The sequence below is a fragment of the Myxocyprinus asiaticus genome, chromosome 17 (assembly GCF_019703515.2).
Source record: "Myxocyprinus asiaticus isolate MX2 ecotype Aquarium Trade chromosome 17, UBuf_Myxa_2, whole genome shotgun sequence".
Taxonomy (NCBI): Eukaryota; Metazoa; Chordata; class Actinopteri; order Cypriniformes; family Catostomidae; genus Myxocyprinus; species Myxocyprinus asiaticus.
In genome coordinates this window covers 21,838,393-21,861,945 of record NC_059360.1, presented here as the reverse complement: position 1 = coordinate 21,861,945, position 23,553 = coordinate 21,838,393, and the positions used below count along the sequence as shown (strand labels likewise).

The following is a 23,553-nucleotide window of genomic DNA, read 5'->3' as shown; positions in this document are numbered from 1 at the left end:
TAAATAAGGAAATGAAAAATCATATCAATGTTTGCACTTACTAAGTGTTGACACAGAGAATTTAGGGTGTTTAGGAACAAAATATGTCAGAAATAAAATACTATGACTACAAACTGCAGTAATCGTTTAGCGTCAAAGGGACCTGCTCCACAACAATGTGCCTTGCATTTTGTGTCCGATTTGACGGTTGCAGTCTAATACTTTTACAACCAAATTTCACCACAGCTGTTAGTAGCTACCTGGATGGAGTACATAACGATTTTAAAACAGCGCACAGCAAATGTTTTGCCCTCCCAGAGTGAATGGTTATCAAGGTGCCTGGAAACACACATACAAGAAAATGTATTATTTGCTTCAGCAAACAGAACTAAAGCAGGACACAGCACACAAAGTAGGTCATAAAATACCCCAACAGATTCCAAAGTTACCTTTATTTTAAAACACTAACAGATGTTTTTGAGGATCATTTCCAAAAGTTATGTTGTTTTTCTCTCGACGACTTGTCTTATAGTTGTCAATAAATCGCAAAATTGTTCAGGTATTCAAGCATCCATGCCATTATTGCATTTTTGTGCATTGTTTGCTTTTAAGACAACAAACATTTTAAATAAAATTTCTAAAAACTGACTTTAGAATCAAGAGAAAATCAAATGTTGAAACAAATATTCTATTCAAAGGGTTTTCAAATTGTGGTCTGAAAAAAAAAAAAAAAAAAAAACATTACCGAATTTGACATTATTCATGTTTCATTCTGTTTTTTAAAGGGATCATGACATGAGAAATCAAATTTCCCATGATCTTTTGACATATGAGGTCATTGTACTATAAAAACATACTGTAAGTTTCAGAACTCAAAACGTCCTCCTCAATTTTTGAAACCAAGCTGCCAAAACGACTCGTTCTCTACTTCATCCACATTGTCATGTCACACTGTGGCAGACATTTACATCTGACCACCTCCACAACAACACATCAACACCTACTTTACCTTTAATCACTTCTGTAGCCCGCCCAGTAGCGGTGAGCAGTGAGATGGCAAGAAGAGAGCAGAGAGCCAATCAGAACAGTGGGCGTTTACTGTCAAGTCTTAAAGGAGAGGCAGCACAAAAACAGAGCGTTTCTGACAGAGGGTCAGAATGAGGGTGGAAATTATCATGTTTTACAAATATATATTTGTGCAAAAAACTTTACTAATATCATAAATGAACCTTAAAGAACATATTCAAATAATAAATCAAGGCATGTCATGACCCCTTGAAAGTCTGGACAGAAATCATGAGATTAATCACGATTATATTATTTCATTAGCAGCCATAGTTTTTAACCATACGAAAAAGAAAAAAAAAATCTGCATACATTTTTTGTGATAAACTAAATATTTCTAGAAACTTCAGATTGCTCACTGGGTGTTGTAAGACCATTTTCTCTGTAAAGCATCTTTGGAAAAATATTTATCGTGAAAAGAGTTACAGAAATACATTTGAAATGAATTGAAAATGTTTATCTTCAGGTTTATACGTTTAACATTTACTCTAATAATGAAAATTAAAGTTATAAGAGAAATGATACAATGTAAACAAAATAAATAGAACATGTCACTGGCTTTAGTACAATAACAAAATAAAGCCAGTTATTTAATTTCGCTAACATGTTGCCAGTAACACTTTACAAAAAGGTTCCATGTGTTAAGATTAGTTAACAAAATTATAATTAACAACAATACTTTTACTGCATTAATATTAGGTAATGTTAATTTCAACATATACAAATATATTTTTAAAATTAAAAGTTGTATTAGTTAACATTAGTTAATGCATTATGAACTAACAAAGAATAATTGTATTTTTATTAACTAACATTAACAAAGATTAATACATGCTGTAAACAATATAGTGTTAATTGTTTGTTCATGACACCTAATGCATTAACTAATGTTAACGAATGGAACCTTATTCTAAAGTGTTACCGTCTATAATATCAAGCTCACAATTTTTCTTACATAATAAAAATGGGTCTTCTTTATACATTAAAATATAAAGCTGCCTTTATATTTTAGAAAGGGGGTCCTTTGAAATATTATCATCATTTGGGGCATCAAAAGTTTGAGAACTCCTGTTCTACTAAACATGCAACAGAGTTTTCTATTTACAGTCCTACAGAGCTTTCTATTTCTTTTCTTTTTTTTCTTCTTTATTTGGGGGGGATGTTCTCCCCTTTTCTCCCCAATTTGAAATAACCAATTCCCCAATACAGAAGCGTAGTGACTCGCCTCATTCTGGGTGGAGAAGGACCAATCTCAGCTGCCTCCGCATCTGAGACCGTCAATCCGCGCATCTTATCGCGTGGCTTGTTGAGCCCGTTATCGCGGAGACCTAGCGCGTGTGGAGGCTCACGCTATTCTCCACACCATCCACGCACAACTCACCACGCACCCCACCGAGAGCGAGAACCACATTATAGCGACCACGAGGAGGTTAACCCAACGTGACTCTACCCACCCTAGCAACCGGACCAATTGGTTACTTAGGAAGCCTGACTGGAGTCACTCAGCATGCCCTGGATTCGAACTTGCTACTCCAGGTGTGGTAGTCAGCGTCTTTACTCGCTGAGCTACCCAGGCCCCCAGAGCTTTCTATTTCTATTTACAACCGTTAAATGCCATTTCAATCATAAATGCATGGATGCCATGTTTTGATTTAGTAAGTAATAATGCATTTATAGATAAAAATATTAATATCTCATTTAAATATTATGTTAAATATCTACCACCCCTGGAGTCGCGAGTTCGAATCCAGGGCGTGCTGAGTGACTCCAGCCAGGTTTCCTAAGCAAACAAATTGGCCCGGTTGCTAGAGAGGGTAGAGTCACGTTGGGGTAACCTCCTCGTGGTCACTATAATGTTTGGTGCTCACTCCCGGTGGGGTGCGTGGTGAGATGTGCGTGGATGCCGTGGAGAATAGCGTGAGCCTCCACACAAGCCACATGATAAGATGCGTGGATTGACGGTCTCAGACGCAGAGGCAACTGAGATTCGTCCTCCGCCACCCAGATTGAGGCGAGTCACTACGCCACCACGAGGACTTAGAGCGCATTGGGAATTGAGAAAAAATCTCATATAAAGCCTACAAAACTTCAAATGGTTTTTCAAAATTCATTAAAAATGTAAACAAATAAAAAAGCGTCTCTGTGATGCCCTCGTGTTTAATATAGGCAGCGTATAAACACTCACATGAGCACGGGTTTGACGGCATTCTTTATGTTACCATAAGCTGCTCGTCCTAGCAGCTCTCTGAAACACCTCTCGGTCAGCTCCACTGGACTTTCCTTCTCTGTCTCTGGGGAGGGAGATCTATTGACAGGAATCAAAACACAGAACACACATCAAACCAGGGCCTAATCAATAGGCCAATTGTTGTTGCACAGTAATGTTAGTTGTGGTCAGTGATTTCCCCAGAGACAAAAGCTGCTTTGTGATGTGAACATGTTTAATGGTTCTAAGTTCATCACACAGTTCAGTTCTGTTTTCATGATCTCTCTCTGTCCTCAGGCTTTAGTTTTTATTAGGTTTATAGCTGTTACAATAGTGGAAAGAATAAATTACTTTATTGCACTTGGGAGTCTGGCACCTCAGCCATATTCAGTCTGATGTAATATCACAGCAGCTTTGATAAGCATTCGATTAAGAGTTCATTAGTTTAATTATACAAACTGTCTATTAGCTTTTAGCAAGATTTTTGTTTCGTACAAAATGTCTCTCATGAGGAAAATTCACGTATGCCATTAGGCAAAAAAGGGTCCATTTCTCTTGTGCGATTATGCAAACTCTATGCGAGTGTATGTTTGTAGGTCTACTTAGTTCAAGTCTAGGGAGAAATTCCCCAACAGTTAGCTAAATATGACAAAACCTCCCTTTTAGTCTCTATATTTTTGTACTTGTAATTAGCTTTATATAAAAACAACTGTAAATATGCATGTGTGTGTGGGTCACACCTCTCTATGCCTTCTTCCTGCTGGAGGTTGAACAGAAGGGATGGCACTATTTTGTCCATGTGTTGAGGGTCCCAAATATTTGCCTGCAGTTCATCATTGACAGTCTTCCTCACCACACCCTGCAGACCTCTGATACCTGCCATACGAATCCTTACAAACACAACATGAAAAGATATTGTGTTACTTCAGAAGGGACATTCATTAGATATGTGGGCATATTTCTGTTAATTTTGACTGCATGATGCCATTCATATGACAGATATAAAAAAAAAAAAAAAAAATGAAATCATATTTTATGTTCATTTACATTATTTATTATAAAATGGGTCCATTCTGTTCACAGACAGCAAGAAAAACACAATGCTAAATGCAAATAATAAAATGCAACTGACCATATAATTGTGCATAGTTAGAATGGCAACAAAAATATATGCTTATTAACTTTTCTTATCTTTTGTTGTTAATTTTAAATTAATGTCTGCAGTATTTTGGCACAAGTGCATTCACTGTAACTTGCTAATGTGGTTAATAATAATACAATATTTTGTTCGGTGTTTGTTTCATGTGTTAGGCTGGTAAATCACACTTATGCTGCTGTTAATGCATTTAAAAAAATTCATTTTCATATTCAGCTTATATCATGTTAATAATTTAGCATATTGTTGGGCCTATGCAGTTCACAGTAATATCGATACATTTAAATTTGTGATTTTCAGTCCAATTTTTTTTTTTTTTTTCCATTTTGTTATTATTGTTCAACAAAGAATTTTGGTAGTGTATTGGGTCATCACTTGATGTCCAATGTAAAATGTGAGTCCTGGTACAGTCCATGTAACTTACTTGGTGCGAATGTCTGGATCTTCATAACTGGAATGGCACATCTCACTGAAGCGTGAGACAAAGAAATCGTAGCTGCGATGGTATGATGGTGTGTCTTCCTCGATGTTTGCAAACTTCACAAACTTATAGAAAAAGAAAAGAATATTACATAGATGCTAGGGATGTCATAACATATCGACAGGGTTGGGGAGTAACGGAATGCATGTAACAGGATTACGTATTTAAAATACAAAATATAAGTAACTGTATTCCACTACAGTTACAATTTAAATAATTGGTAATTAGAATACAGTTACATTCAAAAAGTATTTTGATTACTGAAGAGATTACATTGCATTTTATTGTCATTTGTTTCATTTAATATTTAGTCCTTTCAGATGGAAAACATTTATACATAAAAATGATGCGATCCAAAGAGCGTTTGAGCAGTGGTGAAACACTTTCTTATGATGTGTTACATTCATACGAGCAGACAGAGAAGGAAGTTTGAAGTAAGTTTGGAGCAGAAGAAATAGAAATAAACCTTGTGTAAATTGTCAGCTTTACGCTAAGCTAAAATGCTATTTCTAGACATTTTACATGCACGTTACCAGGCACGATCATATTTTTTTATCAAGAAAATTCACGTTGGATCATAATTTCTTTTTTTCTAGTAAGACCTTTGATATTAGGGCAAAAATCGTGTTCTTGATCATTTTTGTATTGTTTTCCTGTAAAAATATCTAAAAATCCTTAAAACAAGATCAGTTTGATTGATCTTGTTTTAGAAACAACACTGCATAAGATATTTATGTTTTTCAGAGAATGTATTTTTAACATGTGTATTTTGTCTTACTGTACTGGCAGAGTTTTTATAGTCAAAACAAGTGAAAAAATCTACCAGTGCTGAAGAAGTAATCCAAAGTATTTAGAATATGTTACTGATCTTGAGTAATCTAACGAAATATGTTACAAATTACATTTTACAGCATGTATTCTGTAATCTGTAGTGGAATACATTTCAAAAGTAACCCTCCCAACCCTGCATATCGATATATCGATTAATGATCGTCACGTTATTTTATCTATATATTTTTGAGGCACTGATATTAAAATTAGCCAACATTTAAATTAGAAGCCTAATTTGCTTGTTTTCCAATCCACTCAGTTGGCTTTTGTTGGCGTAATAGTGTTGGGAGACCACAAGAGAGTGATATAACATTTAATGATGCCGAGTTGCGGTCACGATCACACACACACACACACAGGAAAAGCTGATGCGGCGCAGCAGATGGCAGTCCAAAGTTAAGAAGGATTTTGTACTTCTTTAAGAATGAACAAAGTGACGTTGATGAGTTTGCAGGTTAGTGTGTGAAGCTGGTTAAACTGCACAAACGGAACAATTAGAAATGGCAACGTTTATAATGCGATTTCCTTGTATGTAGCCTTGAATAAGTCTTTCATTCAAGCTGTCAAACCACAAAACAACATACTTGTACATGAAAATACATTGTGTAGGCTATATGAAAGATACATATACACAATATATCATCCAGCAAAGGCTAGAGTAAATAATCTATGTCCTTTGATAATGATTTAGGTCGAATTTAATTAAACTTTGCGAGTTACGCACCATGGCACTTCAGAATTTTGACGCTGAGCGTTGGCGGTGTGTGAGTTCCTTTGTTGAAAATAATTGTTTTGAATTTTAGAAAGCGTCATGTCATCTGCCAGACACGTCCAGTGTCCCTTTAATGAACCCTGCCACTCACACTTTACTAAAATTGTGTTGAGAAAATGTTTGAAATGATAAAGACTATTGTGCAACCAGCAGCCCAATTTATAAACATCCTGATATACTGTTTATCGATAATCATCGGGAAATGTTCTGATTATCGATGCGTAAAAAAGGCATCTATCGCAGGCCTAATAGATGCCATTCCTTTCACAATGTAAATAGGAGACTCAAAAGATTGAACAGAACAACATCTTAAAGACTCTTTCTGATACTATGAAGCTCAGAAATAATATTATCTGACAATCATTAAATGTGCAGATCTGGGTCATTGAACACTTGTGTTGCACCAGCTAGAGAGCAAATAAAGTCAGAGTTTAATCATTCATATTACATAATATCCTGTACAGTAAGGTATGTAAATCTGTATTTGTGCAGTTAATATATACAATACAATCCTACAGATAAGGACTTTTGAGCAGTAGTAGTTATCCAGTACACTACTGTGGGCCGCACAGAACACCATACAAAAACAACACTGTACATTCAAATTACAGAATACGCACTCACTGAGTGAGATAAAAAAAAAAAAAAGAAAAAGTCTGCATAACATGTACATTTTGTAAATGTGCGCACAGCTAGCCACATTTATAACATATGCACTTCGAGCCCTGCTGCCCCATCTGGACTAGATCTGTGAAAAATAAATCTCTTTTAAATCCTCTTTTTAATCTTTAAGCGCTTATATTTCAGAATCATCAGATGTGTGCGGTTGTGAACTTTGGAAGATAAGAACACTGTGTAGTCCTATAAGTGTGAGTTGGACCAGCTGTAAACCTTTCAGGAACGCTGAGGTTTCACATTACTGTACCAAGGATAAATTAATCTTTGTTTTGAATGCGTGTGATGTATAATGAACTGAAATAAGCTCAGGGGGGTCTGAACTTGGGCTTACGTGAGAGCATGTATATTTCAGGTAAAGGAGAAAGTTTGGCAGGAGGTAATAGAATGGATTCATATGCTGTTAGAAATTGTTCATCACAAGGTGAAACTTTGCTGACCTTTTACAAAAGACAGCACAATATTTAAGTTTAAATACTGAACTAATAAAATAGAGTAGAACATACAGAATAAATATGATAGAAAGCTATAACTAGATATAATAATTTCTGATATTCTAGTATTATTGTAAATACTAACTTACTTTTGGCAATCAGATTAAAGAAAATAACAGAACATAAACTGCAAAATAAATGTAATTACAGTTTTTAGACTATAAAAAGCCACATAAAATCACAATACTATTTTTAGTGTTGCCGTCATCATCTCAAAGCACATAAGGATTTTCTATTTAAGTGAAGTTTACAAAAAATAAATGGTTGTATTTTTAAGGAAATTTTGGGGAAAGTGATTTTTCTAAGTGGTTCTTAGAACGAAGGAATAGAAAATGTCTATCATCTTTTTTTCCCTTTTTTATCACAGTGCCTACATGGTGTCCTCTGTTGCTTTGGAAACTAGGTTTGTTTTATCTTCCCCTAGCTACTTATAGACTGCAGTCACGAAGTCTTCATTTTGAAACAGCTTCTCTGTCTTTCAGTTGTTCAATAGATTTGTAACTTTCTTATCTAAAAGGTTCCCTTGAAGGTCAGAATAGATTTAAGTGTGTTTTGCGGTTTAATTGATTTTTATATGTTTCATCATCATGACAATACATCTTCATTTATTTTTTAGTCAATAATTAGTTATTGGACTGAATCCGATTAAAAGTCCAAGCATATTTAGGGGTTGTATTTGATTGGCAAATCAAAGGGTAGAAAGATTTATTAAAGGGATATTTTACACAAAGACAAACACAAAGATAATGTTAAGCTTCATTTAACGAACCAAATAACTTTCAGTTGTGTTTGATATAATGGCAAGTGATTTTCTAGTACCAGATTAGCAGTTTAGCATGATTACTCAAGGATAAGGTGTTGGAGTGATGGCTGCTGGAAATGTGGCCTGTCTAGATTTAGACAGGCCGTTCAGACGGCAACGTTGTCAAAACGATCCCCGTTCACACGGATCCACGAAAAGGACTAAAAACACTGTATTATGCATGCCAGGCCAGTAGTTGGCGATGTCACTTTGTAAAGCAACACTATGCGCCTGCGCACATAAGCATTCTTCCACAGAGCGGTGAATACAAACAATGAAGTTGGCGATCGCTGGTCGTAGTATTGATGCAGTAAATCTACACTTTGCTGGAGAAGCGTCAATAAACTAAAAACCTTGAGCAGCACAAACACAGTCCTGTAATCCGTCATTGTAGTTTTGAATGTCTCGCATGTTGTTTTGAAGTTCTTGTGCACATGCCTATAGACTGAAGACGTTTTTGTTCTGAAGACAAATTCTCATTTTTGTATGTTTACACTGAGACGATTGCTGTTTTATACATCAGTAATGTCCTGATTATACTTTGTGAAGAGCTGAATGCCTCTTTGGTGAATTAAAGCACCAATTTCCCTCCGAAACAGCTAAATCTGTACATTATTCCAAACTTTTGGCTGCCAGTGTATATCAATAGAGTTCATTATTGAATTCCTCTATAATGTAAATGCAATAATTTCACTCACTGAGTTAGTGCCCAGGATCTGCAAGTTGGGTTTGTCTGCCTCCAAAAGCTTGCGCACCATAGTGAGAAAACTCTCAACAAAAAGGTTTATACTCTGACAGTGACAGGCCATCAGCAGCTGGTCCAAAGCCTCCATAGCAATACAAACATACCTGTGAGACACACACAGACATGTTTCTGTTCCACTCAAAGACAAAGTGGCAAACCAAAAGTGAATCACACTTCAGAATTTATGCAATAATGTGACCACGTAATGTTTGTGATCTATCTATCTATCTATCTATCTATCTATCTATCTATCTATCTATCTATCTATCTAATCTGTCTGTCTGTCTGTCTGTCTGTCTGTCTCCCAAACTTACAGATGATATCTTAAATAATGTATTTCCCATAATATCACAGAAAAACAGACAACCATAACATATTACATCAATGTCCTTTCTGTTGACCTGCTTAATAAGAAAATGTATCCTTTCTGACATTTTCTTCATGCTTTACCCATATCTGTGGCGGGCCACGTCTCTGGAAAGTCTTTCTGACAGGTAGGCACCGATACGGTCTAATTTCTCCGGGGCAGACAAGGCATAAAAAGTAAGCTTCTCCATGTTAGCTTTTACCAAACCATCCTTGAAAGAAAAAGACAGGAAAGACAGACAGTATAACAAAAAGTCTGGAGTCAGGCAGGCAGACGTAGACAGATACAGCAGATTGACAAACAGACAGAATACATGGACAGACAAAAAGAAAATAGAAAGAATTGAGAAAGAAAGAAAAAGACAGACATACAGACAGATAGATAGATAGATAGATAGATAGATAGATAGATAGATAGATAGATAGATAGATAGATTAAAAACAATTTAAAAAGGATCAATACAGGAAATAAGAGTCGTCTTGTTTACTATTGTAACCTCCGTTCCCTGATGGAGGGAACAAGATGTTTTGTCGATGTAGTGACACTAGGGGTCGAATTTGGGAGCCCCAAACACCTCTGATATTTGAGAAAAGGCCAATGAGAATTGGCGAGTGGAATTTGCATGCCACTCCCCCGGACAAACGGGTATAAAAGGAGACGTCTTGCAACCACTCATTCGGGTTTGTGCTGAGGAGCTGAGACAGAGTCCCGGCCATTTCAGCGCGTAGTTCAGTGTTGTGGCAGGAGGGACACAATGTCTTGTTCCCTCCATCAGGGAACGGAGGTTACAATAGTAACCAAGACGTTCCCTATCTGTCACACACTCTACGTTGTGTCGATGTAGTGACACTAGGGGTCCCTATACAAAACACCACAACCAGCTGAACTGTGTTACGCGGAACGGCGGTGCAGATGCAGGCAAGCTACCGTGTGCCTAGTAACAAGTGCACACAGCCCCGTCGTAACCTTCCCAATGCCCCAGATAAGTCGCATAGTCCCTCATACCCCAAGGGGGGGACAAGATGTACTTACAATGGGAATAGGTCACCTCAGCCGTTTTGACCTTTTCTCTCTTTTCCTCTTTGAAAATGAAAAATTCACAGCTGGGACCAAGATATATTTGTGCCGGGGAAGGTGTTCTGTTTCCCACAGAAAAAAGACACCGCGGAGACCACATCCTGCCCGAAGGGGAGGTTAACATGTGGAGAACACATCACATGGACTTACCAACCGGGAAGTACCACACATGGAAAGAAGTCCCCGCGGTAGGTCCTACCTGGAAGGGAGGAGCTCTACAAGTGCAGCGACTGGTGGCAGAGCAGAACTCTGCCCAAGGGAAGACACAGATTTACCATCATGGAAACTGTACAGTGGAAAATACCTCATATGGGATTACTGACAGGGAACCACCACATATGGAGCACCTATCCCAAGTACAGGGACTGACCTGACAGGGCATACTTCATGAGTACTGGGCCTGGCATTGAATTCCTCCGCCGAATTCGCCTGCCTCAGGGTGCTGGGGGAAGAAAGACATCCAGGGTTCGCCGGTCCCGGGAACTCACGTGGACCAAGAAAGCGCACATTATCCCCTCAAGGAGGGGAAAGGCACTGTATGCAAGCAGTACACCCGGCCAGCTGTCCGCACGCTTACCTGTTTGTACCTGCTAACACATGGGATGAAACTGGCTCAACCCAGAGATTGTAAAATCCCACAAAGGTATTGGGTGTCACCCAGCCCACTGCTCTACAGATGTCTGTTAGAGAGGCGCCATTCGCCAGAGCCCAGGAGGATGCCACACTCCCAGTGGAGTGTGCTTGTACTCCCAGAGGGCACGTGTGCCATGGCCTGGTATGCCAAAGCAATGGCATCCACAATCCAGTGGGCAATCCTCTGTTTGGAGACAGCCTTCCCCTTCTGCTGTCCCCCAAAACAGACAAAGAGCTGCTCAGAGTGTCTAAAGCTCTCTGTGCGGTACAAGTAAATACGCAAGATGCATACTGGACACAGCAACGACAAGGCTGGGTCTGCCTCTTCCTGGGGCAGCACTTGCAAGTTCACCACTGATCCTTAAAGGGGTAGTGGGAACTTTGGGCATATAGCCCGGCCAGAGTCTCAGGATCACGTGAGAGTATGCCAGACTGAACTCTAGGCATGTATCACTGACAGTGAACAACTGCAGGTCCCCAACCCTCTTGATGGAAGTGAGCGTAGTCAAGAGGCCAACTTCAATGAGAGGGCTTCTAGCTCGACTGACTCCAGGGGCTCAAACAGGGCTCTCTATAGGCCCAGAAAGACTACAGAGAGTTCCCATGAGGGAATGAGGTGTGGCCTAGGAAGATTCAACCTCCTGGCACCTCTAAGGAACCTGATGACCAAGTCGTGCTTCTCCAAGGACTTACTGTCTACATACCTGTTCATACCCACTTTCACGGTGGAGGGGGACAGCCACCCCTCCAACTTCACCTGCAGGAAGGAAAGCACAAACCTGACTGCACACCTCTGAGGGTCTTCACCTCGTAGAGAACACCAATTCGCAAACAGATGCCACTTCAAGGCATACAGCTGCCTTGTAGAGAAAGCTCTTGCCTGGGTGATAGTGTCTACCACCACTGGTGGTAGCCCACTTAGGTCTCCTGCGTCCCATCCAGGGGCCAGTCATGGAGATTCCAGAGGTCTGGGCATGGGTGCCAAACCGTGCACCGTCCCAGAGAAAGGAGGTCCTTCCTCAGGGGGATTTGCCGGGGAGGAGCTGTCACGAGGATCGTGAGCTCCGAGAACCAAGTCTGGGTGGGCTAGTATGGTGCCACCAACACGACTTGTTCTTCGTCCTCCCCGACTTTGCACAGAGTCTGTGCAAGCAGGCTCACTGGGGGAAACGCATATCTGCGCAGGCCCCGGGGCCAGCTGTGTGCCAATGAGTCCGTGCCGAGCGGGGTCTCGGCCAGGGAGTACCATAGCGGGCAGTGCGAGGATTCCTGGGAAGCAAACAGGTCTAACTGTGCTTCATGAATTGACTCCAAACCAGCCGAACCAACTGGGGGTGGAGTCTCCACTCTCCTCGAGCATCATCTGTCGTGACAGCGTGTCCGGCACGTGATAGGGTTCGGTGATAGGGTGATAGGGGACTTCAGTTGCTGCTGACTACAAAGGAGGAGATGCCGGGTGAGTTGCAACATGTGATGTGAGCATAAAACCGCCTTGGCGATTTATGTATGCTTCCATCGCCGTGTTGTCTGTCTAGACTAACACGTGCTTGCCCTGGATCAATGGCCGAAACCTCTGCAGAGCCAGCAACACCGGCAGCAACTCAAGGCAGTTGATATGCCAACTCAGTCGAGGTCTTGTCCTGTCAATGCAAGGTCCGCCCAAGGGCTGAACGTGTGGTGGCATATCGGTGTGATAGCCACGTGATGCATCCCGCTGCCCCATGTCCATCCTGGGACTCAAGTCTGAAGCCAGTGCTGAAGCGGTCTCATATGCATCAACCCAAGCGGTGTAACCGCCACTGAGGACAACATATGCCCCAGGAGCCTCTGAAATTGTTTCAATGGGACTGCTGCACTTCCCCTGAATGACTTTAGGTAATTCAGCACCGACTAAGCGTGCTTGCTTGTGAGGCATGCTGTCATATTGACTGAGTCCAACTCCGTCCCGAGAAAAGAGATGCTCTGCACCAGGGCGAGCTTGCTCTTTTCCCAGTTGACCCGAAGCCCCAATGGCTGAGGTGTCCGAGCACCAGGTCCCTGTGCGCACACAACAAATCTCGAAAGTAATCTAGAATCAGCCAATCGTCGAGATAATTGAGGATGCGGATGCTCACTTCCCTTAGCGGGGCAAGGGCAGCCTCTGCGACTTTCGAAAAGATGCGAGGTGACAGGGACAGACCGAAGGGGAGGACCTTATACTGGTATGCCTGACCGCCGAAGGCGAACCATTTTCAGGGACGGTCTGTGTCAAGGCAGAATCGCAGACATGAAAGTATGTGTCCTTCAGGTCTGCTGCAGTGAACCAATCTTGACGCCGGACACATAACAGAATGCACTTCTGCGTCAGCATTTTGAACGGGAGCTTGTGCATGTCCCGACTCAAAGCTCACAGGTCTAAGATTGGCCACAACCCACCACCTTTCTTCGGTACGATGAAGTAGGGGCTGTAAAACCCCTTCATCTCGGCTGGAGGGACAGGCTCTACCACGTCCTTCCCTAGAAAGACTGCTATTTCTGCATGCAGAACAGTGGCATCCTTGCCTGCTAGTGAGGCAAAGTGGGCGCCACTGAGCTTGGGAGGGCGCCTGGCGAACTGAATCACTTAGCAAGCCGAGTTGGATCGTCCTAGTGCCAGCGCGATGGGTTGGAGAGGGCTAGCCATGCCACCAGACACCGTGCAAGGGGAACCAAGGGGACAATGGCCTTGACATACCTGCGGATGGGGCCTCATGGCAGGGCGGATCAGGAGCTGCCACGTCGAGAGGCCTCACGTCCTGAAGTTATGGCTGTGCTGAGAGAATGTTAGAGCACTTACCTCGTTCCGCGTACCCACCATAGGACCGGTCTGCGATAGGAGAGGAGGCTGGGCGTCCTCGTAGCACGTCACATACACCCGATCGTGGGTATGTGTGTGTTGCCGCTGGGTGTGCTGAGGTGGAGGACTCATGCCCGCAGCACCCCTGCTGTGAAGGGATGGAGGGTGTCAACTTCCTGCGGGAGGCTCTACGCTGAGGCCGAGCCATCGGCTCAGGATGTGGCAGATCCGGTGTTGCTGCTGCAGGTGGACGCCCTCGGCGACGAGCAGACGGGGTACTGGATCTCGACTGTCTGTAGGCACCGGTGGAATCACGCTGGGGCAGGATGCACCTCTGTCTGCTTCTTGACTGCAGAGAACTGCTGGGCAAAGTCCTCGGCAGAGAGATGGGGGCATCAAGAAAGTGGTGTCGCCTTTCTCCACAGGTGGCACTCCTGGACCACCATAGTGGACATTGCCTGCCCAAGAGCCCACACCGTGACTTTCGTCACCCACAGGGTGAAGTCAGTCGCCAAGCGTGGCTCCTACATCAATCCTGGGTCAGGACTACCCTTGTGCAGCTCTTTCAGTGCCTTGGCCTGGTGGACTTGCAGGAGGGCCATGGCATGCAGGGTGGAGGTGGCCTGTCCAGCGGCACTGTAAGCCTTGGCCGCCAGGGATGACGTGAACTTACAGGCCTTGGATGGGAGCCTAGGACGATTCCGCCAGATGGCTGCATTTTGCGGGCACAGGTGCACCGCAATCGCCTGCTCCACCTGAGGAACCCCCGTGTACCCCTTGGCCACCCCACCATTGAGGGTAGTGAGAGCGGAAGAACTCGAGAGTCTGGTTCAGGCAGTAAAAGTTGCCCGCCACGACTTCGTGAGCTCCTCATGCACCTCTGGGAAGAAAGGAACTGGGGCAGAACAGGGCTGTGTGCGACGCTCTGAGCCCAGGGACCAATCGTCCAGCCGCGAATGCTCAGGGCGGGGTGGAGGGTTCCACTCCAGCCCGACGCTCGAGATGGCCTGGGCAAGCATGGCCGTCAGCTGTCAGATAACGACTGCACCCAGGAACCTGCACATAAACGGAAAGGCATCTTTAAAAAGACGATCTCCGTCAGTGCTCAATCTTTTAGAGAAAATATACTCTTTTTTAAGTGTGGCTGCTGAAGTGCCCAGGGGCGTTCTCTGCACTTATCTGTGTGAGGAGAGAGAACCCGCTGTAAATGCGCCATATATCCAACAGCCTGTACACTTTTAGAGGTGAATGGAACACCAGTGGGAAGCTCTACACTGATCGGTTTCAAAGAAATATCTGAATGTGTGGGTGCAATAGTGATGGGTCGTTCATGAACGATTCTTTATGTGACTCAGAAGAATGAGTAGTCTCAGAGAGCGATTTGTTCATTTTGTGTTGGCCACGCATGTGCATTGCGCAACCTCCGTTCATTTGTTACGTGAAAACCACATAGGCGCTGTACAGGAAACAGAAATGATTAGTTCACCTCTCGAGTTTTCTGGTCCAAGTTGTTCGTTCTTTTGTCACGTGACAGCCGTATACGCTATGCATTGCTCACATAGGAAACAGAAATGATTAGTTCACCTCTCGAGTCTTCTGGTCTGAGTCTTTCATTCTTTTGTCACGTGACAGCCGTATACGCTATGCAGTGACAAAAGAACGAACGACTCGGACAAGAAGATTCCAGAGGTTAACTAATCTTTCTGTTTCTCATAATTTGTCCTTGGCTGCATTATCAATTTTTCCTTATTGGGACTATAATCAAAGTTTGCGTAAGTAGACTTGTTGGGGGGATTTGGCTATTGAAAATGTAACATTTTAATTTAATTCTGCTCAAATGAACGAAATGAACGAAATTACTTGAATAAATATTTGTTCATTTTGCTGAACGAGACTCAAAGATTCAAGTCAGTAAAATTATCCAATCTTCCCATCACAAGGGTGCAAGTCGTCTCCTTTTATACCCATATGTCTAGGGGTATGTTCCACTCGCCAATTCTCATTGCCCTTTTCTCAAATCTCAGAGGTGTTTGGGGCTCCCAAGTTCGACCCCTAATGTCACTACATCGACACAGCGTCGAGTGAGTGACAGATAGGGAACATAAGATGTCATTTGAAACTTCTCTCTCCCCCAAATAACTCATAATTATTTGCCTTCTATTCTGAGTCTAATATAGATCCTAAATCCTATTCTATCACTCTAAAGAAATCAGAGAGAGAGAGAGAGAGAGAGAGAGAGAGAGAGATTCCAATACTGTTCTGCATTATGTTTTTGCTGGTCAAGGTCAAATAGAAAACATGTCAACTTGTGATGGTTCAATGCAATCCGGCGACCATGCAGTAGTCTTGCTACATGGCTTTAAAAAGAATGAATGTTACAACAGAAAGTGTTGTCTACTGTACATCACTGCATTGATCACTGATGACTGATAAACACCAGAAACCTCGATGGAAGATCCATCCCTTTTTCATGCTCAGCAGCTTTTATTTGAACTGAGCCCTTACCTCAGGGTCTTCAGGAAAGATGTTATCCACCAGCCTCTTATAACGAGGTCTCAAGGCCCCACAGCATCCACACACACCTGGAATACATGGGAAAAATTGAATTAGAGCTGCAGTCATAGAGAAGACCCTGTACAAACAGCAGAAAAAACAACAACATATTTTTATACTTCTGATATATTTTAAAATATACAAAATACCAGGAAATATTTTTATAATATATACATTCAAATATGTGTAGGTTAAATACTTATATGTTTGCATTATATCATGTCTTTTTTAAAATATACCAAATTAAATATATTTCCAATTCAGATAAATATTTCTTTCAATCAGGCTATTTACGTTTTAATATAACATAATAAATATAATAACTGAGCACAAAATCACAAAAATAACCCTATTCAGAGGGAAAAGGATGTTTTAGAAGTGCACTGTCATCTCACCTGACCCTAATTCTTTTCTCATCTTCAGGTTGTAAAGCACTATTGATAAAGAGTCAGTAATTATACTCAAATTTTTATTTATTGCATCGAACACATTAAATAAATTAGACTTTCATGCTGCAATCTAGTAAGTGAGGCCAGTCGATTTAGGGGACAGGCATTAATCTGTATTTCGGAAACGTCTGCAGCTTGGTGAGCTAGTTAAATGGATTTGAAAAGAATCTGCTGAGAGCATTTAGGATTGTTTTGGTTTACACCAGCACTTCAAAGCCCATAAAAGGTTTATAAAGCACACATTGTAAATCACAAAAAAATAAAAAATAAATAAATAAATAAATAAAGACCATTCAACAATTGTCTTATTTGTTGCAAATTATTTCAGGTCAATAACAATAGTATCTATTATCGGGTAGTTGACATTTCAGGCATGCAAGTCACAGCAACTAAATAAAGATTTAACCTAAAATCTTGATGCTGAATAAAAAAATAAAAACATGTCCATGTTACTTTTCAATAACCATATTAAAGCTGCAAAAACACACTCTCTTTCACAATGACGCACACGCTCAAAAACCCTTCTGGGGCGAAGAATCAGAGGCAACACCTTGGCAGGACTCCTGGGATGAAAGAGCTGTTTATACCATTACCATAGTAAAAGAGCTTTGTCATGGAGGAGAGTAAACAAACCAAAGCAGGTGGAGAAATCAGAGCAGCGATCAACCACCCTCATATAACAGACACTGGCTTCATCATATATTATGGAACATATCACATGCAGTATAACCAATATAAGCAACATATTGTGTACAGAAAGATAAGTCACATGTGTAATAAAAAATTATGCAGTAATTAATTCTTGTTATACACAGTGGATTTAAACTTGTTTTGCTTCACAATCCATATTTTACATTGGACATTAAAGGGATAGTTCACCCAAAAATGAAAATTCTCTCATAATTTACTCACCCTTATTCATTCCAGATGTGTATGACGTTCTTTCTTCTGCAGAATTCTGCAGAAGAAAGAACATCATACACATCTGGGATGGAATGAAAGTGAGTAAATGGTGAGAGAATTAAAACTTTTGGGTGAGGTATCCCTTTTAGTGGCAGCTGAAAAATTTTACACCGAAATATCCTGAAAATCAAATAAAATGTATGCATTTATAATAATATAAATATAACATTCTTAAATAAGTCTTCATTAAATAATTACAATAATATTAACCTCAGAAGCAATAATTCACAGCACTAAACAACTTTATCCTTATTGCAAGTGAACTCCTATTTCATGTAGTGTGGGTCATAATTTATTTTATTTTGCATATTTATGTTCATGGTTTTTGAGGATGAGGGCATGTCATGCAACCTGCATTTGTTTGAATTTGCCTAATTTGACAAGCTTCTACCATAGTGTTTGATTGGATGCACGGTATTTAATGCCAACAACAAAAAATATGGGAAACGTTTTCTACACTCTTTTCTAAGTTGATAAGCCTACTTATCTGGCTATGCACGATTAGGCTATATGGTTAGTTGCGTTTTATATTTTACATTTAGAATTGTTTCTTTCCTGCTATCCGTGAACCAATTAGAAAAGACCTGTGACCCATATTTTAGGTTGCGACCCACCAGTTGAAGACCATTGGGGCAAGATACATTATCATACTATGTAAATGTTGGTCTATCTCTGGAAGAATACATTTGTTTGTCAAATGCAACACAATTATTAAAGTTATCATAAGCTTATATTGAGTCAAGCCTGCTGTCAAACTAGAGCCAAGCTGCTGTTTACCAAGATCGTGATTGGTAATTCTGCTATTATTGGATGGATGGGAGAGGAGCTGGGTGAGTCACACATCGGGCTGCCTGCTAGTGTTTTGACATATCAGTGTCACACCCTCTACGCCTAAAGCAACAGAAGCGAGAGGTCAGAGTGAAAAAAAACTGACAGTCGACACTGAATATTTCCACCCACACTGCAAAGACAGCGGTGAATTCGCTCTCTCTCTCACACTCAGATTCTCACTCCCAGAATGTTTTAAAACAGATCACTAATGACTGCAATAGGTATATCTAAAAAGAAACAACAAATAAACAAACAATTACGAATCACTGTGAATTAACCAGTGGTTTTGTGCTTCTATTTTTGCTCGAATTAATTGCCGGTTAGGAAAAATACTTTTAACAGGCTTTGACTCATAGATAACTCTTGCTGGAAATTATTATTATTATTTTTAATTAAATTAAATAGATAAATCATTAGACAATGTTCAAAAGTCAAGTAGGAGACAAAGAGCATCATTCATGAATAACATATTATTTCCATTGAAATTCTTGGTAGATGCTTTAAGTGATTTACAAGAAATCAAAATCATCTGGCCTCTGCATTTGTTCTCCTAAAGAGACCGTCTTGATAATCAGCCCACCAACCATCATTCATCTGTGTAAATAATTAATAATATGAACTAAACATTGATTTCATATATCTGAGCTCTTTACAAATGTTGCAGGAACAACTGCTTTACTTGACCACACAGTATGATGAGTGTTTTATTGGCCAGATAACACACAGGAGATTTGGTATTCTGTCTCTCTGACAGGGTGGTAAATATCGCCGCCACTGTTCCCTCCAGTTTAAAGCCTTCATAACTCTCTATGGCTGTGTACTCACCTCTATCATTTACCTAGTACATTCTGGTGACAATGTCTAGACACAGGGGCCAAAATATCTGCTTCCAGCTTTATTACTTTTTGCTCAGGGTGTAATAAAATCTTGCCATATCATCATGTAGTACATTTACAGAGATAGTTCACCCAAAATAAAATTTACTCACCCTCATGTGGTTCCAAACCCATATGATTTTCTTTCACCCATGGATCACAAAGGGAGATGTTGGGCAAAATGTTAGGGACTGACAGCCTCAGTTAACCTTCACTTTCACTGTATGAAAAGCAGGCTGTTAGTCTCCAACATTCTCCCTAAAATGTCCTTTTGTGTTCCACCAAAAAAATGATAGTAATAAAGGGTTTGGAACAACATGAGGGTGAGTAATTTTTGGGTGAACTATCCCTTTAATAATGAGGTGGTATGATGCTAACAAATAAATGTTAAGTTTTAGATTAGAAAACACAAACAACTAAATAATTAAGTACCAATTACACTGTCAATAATTTCAATCAGGAGTGCAGCATCTACACTTGGGAGGTAAGTGCATACTTTTTTGCCAAGAACACCCGTACATGCACATCTGCAATCTGCATACGCTGCAAAACAACGGCTATACTGTAGCTGGCATTGTGACAAAGAGGATTAGGTCATAATAACGAACTATGTTCTACTATGGCTGATATAATATCCCCAAAGCTGGTAGGGATCCTAGAAGACATCCAGCTTTAGTATGGCTTTGTTCACTGCACTACACCAATTACATAACACACAACACACAACACACTATGCATGTGAATTAATCAAACTCCAGAATGTACGAAATCCAGCCACTGTCTCTCTCCCTTCATGACGCAGTCACTCTATATACGGTTCAAATGAATTATAAGAGCTGCTTGAAATGACAGCTATATTTAGAACATCAGCCGTTATGGATGCCATATCCCTTCAGATTGCCCAAGACAGGACACAATATCAAAGCCACTCACACTTATACAGCAATGTCACAGAGTGGAAGACCATGCACACATGGAGTACTTGATGGTAGACCAAAGAATGTAATCTATTGATTTTATTCAGTCATGTGTACTTTCACGTGCATCTGTTTAATCTAAAACTATGCAAATAATCTAGATGCCCAGGATAATGCTATTCCTCTGTAAAAACTTTTGAGGTATAGTTAATGTTTCAGTATTGCTGTGGAAACATACATTTCACAACGTCTCAAATTTTCCACTCAAAATAGTTTGCAATTGCAGCCAAAAAGTTAAGGTAAATGGCATATTTAAAATGTAAATTATATAAAAGTTAAAACTCTTCCAAAAAGAAAAGCTTAAAGGAATAGTTCACTCAGAAAATTCTTTCATTTTTCACCCTAATGTCGACACTCTTTCTTCAGTAGAGCATAAAAGGGAGTTATTTATAGAAGAATGTTCAAGCTGTTTTTTATCATACAATTGTGACCAAGGTCAAGCAAGATTTTCAGAAATTAAAAAAATAAAAACTTAAAGGGATAGTTCACCCAAAAATCCTCTTGTCATTTACTCACCCTCATGCCATCGCAGATGTGTATGACTTTCTTTCTTCTGCTGAACACAAACAAAGATTTTTAGAAGAATATCTCAGCTCTGCAGGTCCATACAATGCAAGTGAATAGTGACCAAAATTTTGAAGCTCCAAAATGCACATAAGGGTAGCTTAAAAGTAATCCATAAAACTCCAGTGGTTAAATCCCTATCTTCAAAGCGATATAATAGGTGTGGGTGAGAAACAGATCAATATTTAAGTTATTTTTATTATAAATTCTCCTTCCTGACCAGTAGGTGGCGATATGCATGAAGAATGCAAATCACCAAATACAAAAGAAGAAGAATGTGTAAGTGAAAGTGGAGATTGATAGTAAAAAGGAACTTAAATATTGATCTTGTTCTCACTCACACCTATCGTATCGCTTTTGAAGACATGGATTAAACCACTGGAGTCGTATGGATTACTTTTATGCTGCCTTTATGTCCTTTTGGAGCTTCAAAGTTCTGGCCACCATTCACTTGTATTGAATGGACCTACAGCGCTGAAATATTTTTCAAAAAATATTTGTTTGTGTTCAGCAGAAGAAAGAAAGTCATACACATCTGGGATGGCATAAGTAAATGATGAGAGAATTTTCATTTTTGGGTGAACTATCTGTGGCGAGCAGGGCGGGCTGGGAAGGTAAGTGGTGAATGAGTTCCATCTGTGTGCAACACCGGTCTCGTGTTCCAGTGAGGGGCGGTGGGAGTATTTGAGGAGAGGAGACAGCAGCAGACAGGGGAGAGAGAGACGCATGTCAATGTGGTTGTGTGTGATGTTATGCTGAACGTGTCTGCTGAAAAGCAGCATGTGTGTTGAATGTTACAGCTGAAAAGCCTTATTGTGTGACACTGAAAAGTGTATGTACAATAAATGTCTACATGTTGTGTCAAGCCTGTCCCAGCTTCCTCCATTGCCATCCGTGAATTGTTACATTATCCCTTTAAATTTCAGTCTGTTTCTTACACAAAGCTATCAGCTTTAAAAGACTTGAAACAGAGTGCACAGGTCATATGGACTGCTTTTATTTTCTAATTTTGTCCTTTTTGAAGCTGGACAGCCCCTAGTCCCCATCCACTTTCACTGTATGGAAAAGAGCAATTTGATTATTCTGTCAAACTTCTTCCACAAAGGAAAGAAACACATACAGGTTTGGTGACATAAGGTAAATGATGAAAGAATGTTCATTTTGGGGTAAAGCTTCAATCATCCCTTTAAAGTGAAACGTTTGTTTTATCTAAACAACAGAATTAGCATATTCAGTAAGTATTCTGAAAATTATTTTTCATTGCTGATTAACTAAATCTCTTTGAACTCCTTAAGTGTCAAATCTGCATAACAATCAATCAGTATGTACATATTTAATCCTGTACTCTCCCAACAAGCTTGTTTCCTTGTGGCATGTTTTAATAAGTGGAGAAATTTGGGTGAAATACCCAGGCTGTTAAAAATGTAATCAGTCTGGTTGTGAAGCACTAGAGCCAGTCGCATGTCTCTAAGGCATCCATGCAGTGAGGAATCAAAGTCACAGACCGACTGCCTGCAGCTCATTCAAAACATCATCTGCCGTGCATGCTGCTAGCTCTCAGACAATACAAAATCATTTTAATAAAGCAGGAGATATAAATATAATTAATACATGTGCATGTAAATTCACAGTTAGAGTAAATTTTTTAAATTTTTTTTTTTCATTGCAGTAGATCTGTGTATTTCGGTAGCATTACTGCATTTTTGAGATCTGGTGTAAATACAGTAATGAGGATGCACCAGAAATTGGTGATGCACAGTATATGACTCAAAGGAAATATGCATATAAATACTGCATGCAATCTGTTGCTTCAGCATCACTCTACTGTTAGTGCAATAATCTTTTGTGTGCACATGAAGTCTACCCTAATACAGGGAGGAAATGATTACTATATATATGCACTTAATCACACACAAACAGACACAAATGCCCTTACCGTACATTGATGGAAAACCTGATGAAATTCACTATTCTTTGCCTGAAGCCTCTTTCCAGCCAGAGAGAGAGAGGAAGAGAGACATACACACTCACTCACTCAGACACTAAATCACACATGCACGCTCACATATGGTGCATGTGACCGGGCTTCAATGACCTTGGATTTTCCAAACAGTGCGGCACAGCTTTCCCTCTATCAGGAACAATGCTGGTTTAACACACAGGTGCACACACACACACACACACACACATATATACACATGCACACAAATACACACTCAAACACACACATGTGCATGCATGCA

The 23,553-nt window shown here is 40.4% G+C and overlaps 1 protein-coding gene across 3 annotated transcripts in view; it reads right to left on the bottom strand.

The window, feature by feature from the left end:
* Positions 1 to 23,553, bottom strand: part of LOC127455345 (protein EFR3 homolog B-like) — a 36,764-nt gene extending 13,211 nt beyond the window's left edge. For 2 of the 3 annotated variants that reach the window (XM_051723157.1, XM_051723158.1), the window contains exons 1-8: positions 23,247 to 23,553; positions 16,604 to 16,680; positions 9,657 to 9,784; positions 9,160 to 9,310; positions 4,831 to 4,952; positions 3,991 to 4,140; positions 3,230 to 3,349; positions 240 to 318 (exon numbers count right to left, since the gene is read on the bottom strand). In XM_051723157.1, the coding sequence (XP_051579117.1) occupies positions 240 to 318; positions 3,230 to 3,349; positions 3,991 to 4,140; positions 4,831 to 4,952; positions 9,160 to 9,310; positions 9,657 to 9,784; positions 16,604 to 16,680; positions 23,247 to 23,253 (834 nt within the window). In that variant the 5' untranslated portion in view covers positions 23,254 to 23,553. The remainder of the gene's footprint in view (positions 1 to 239; positions 319 to 3,229; positions 3,350 to 3,990; positions 4,141 to 4,830; positions 4,953 to 9,159; positions 9,311 to 9,656; positions 9,785 to 16,603; positions 16,681 to 23,246) is intronic. The other variant, XM_051723159.1, reaches the window with a different exon arrangement.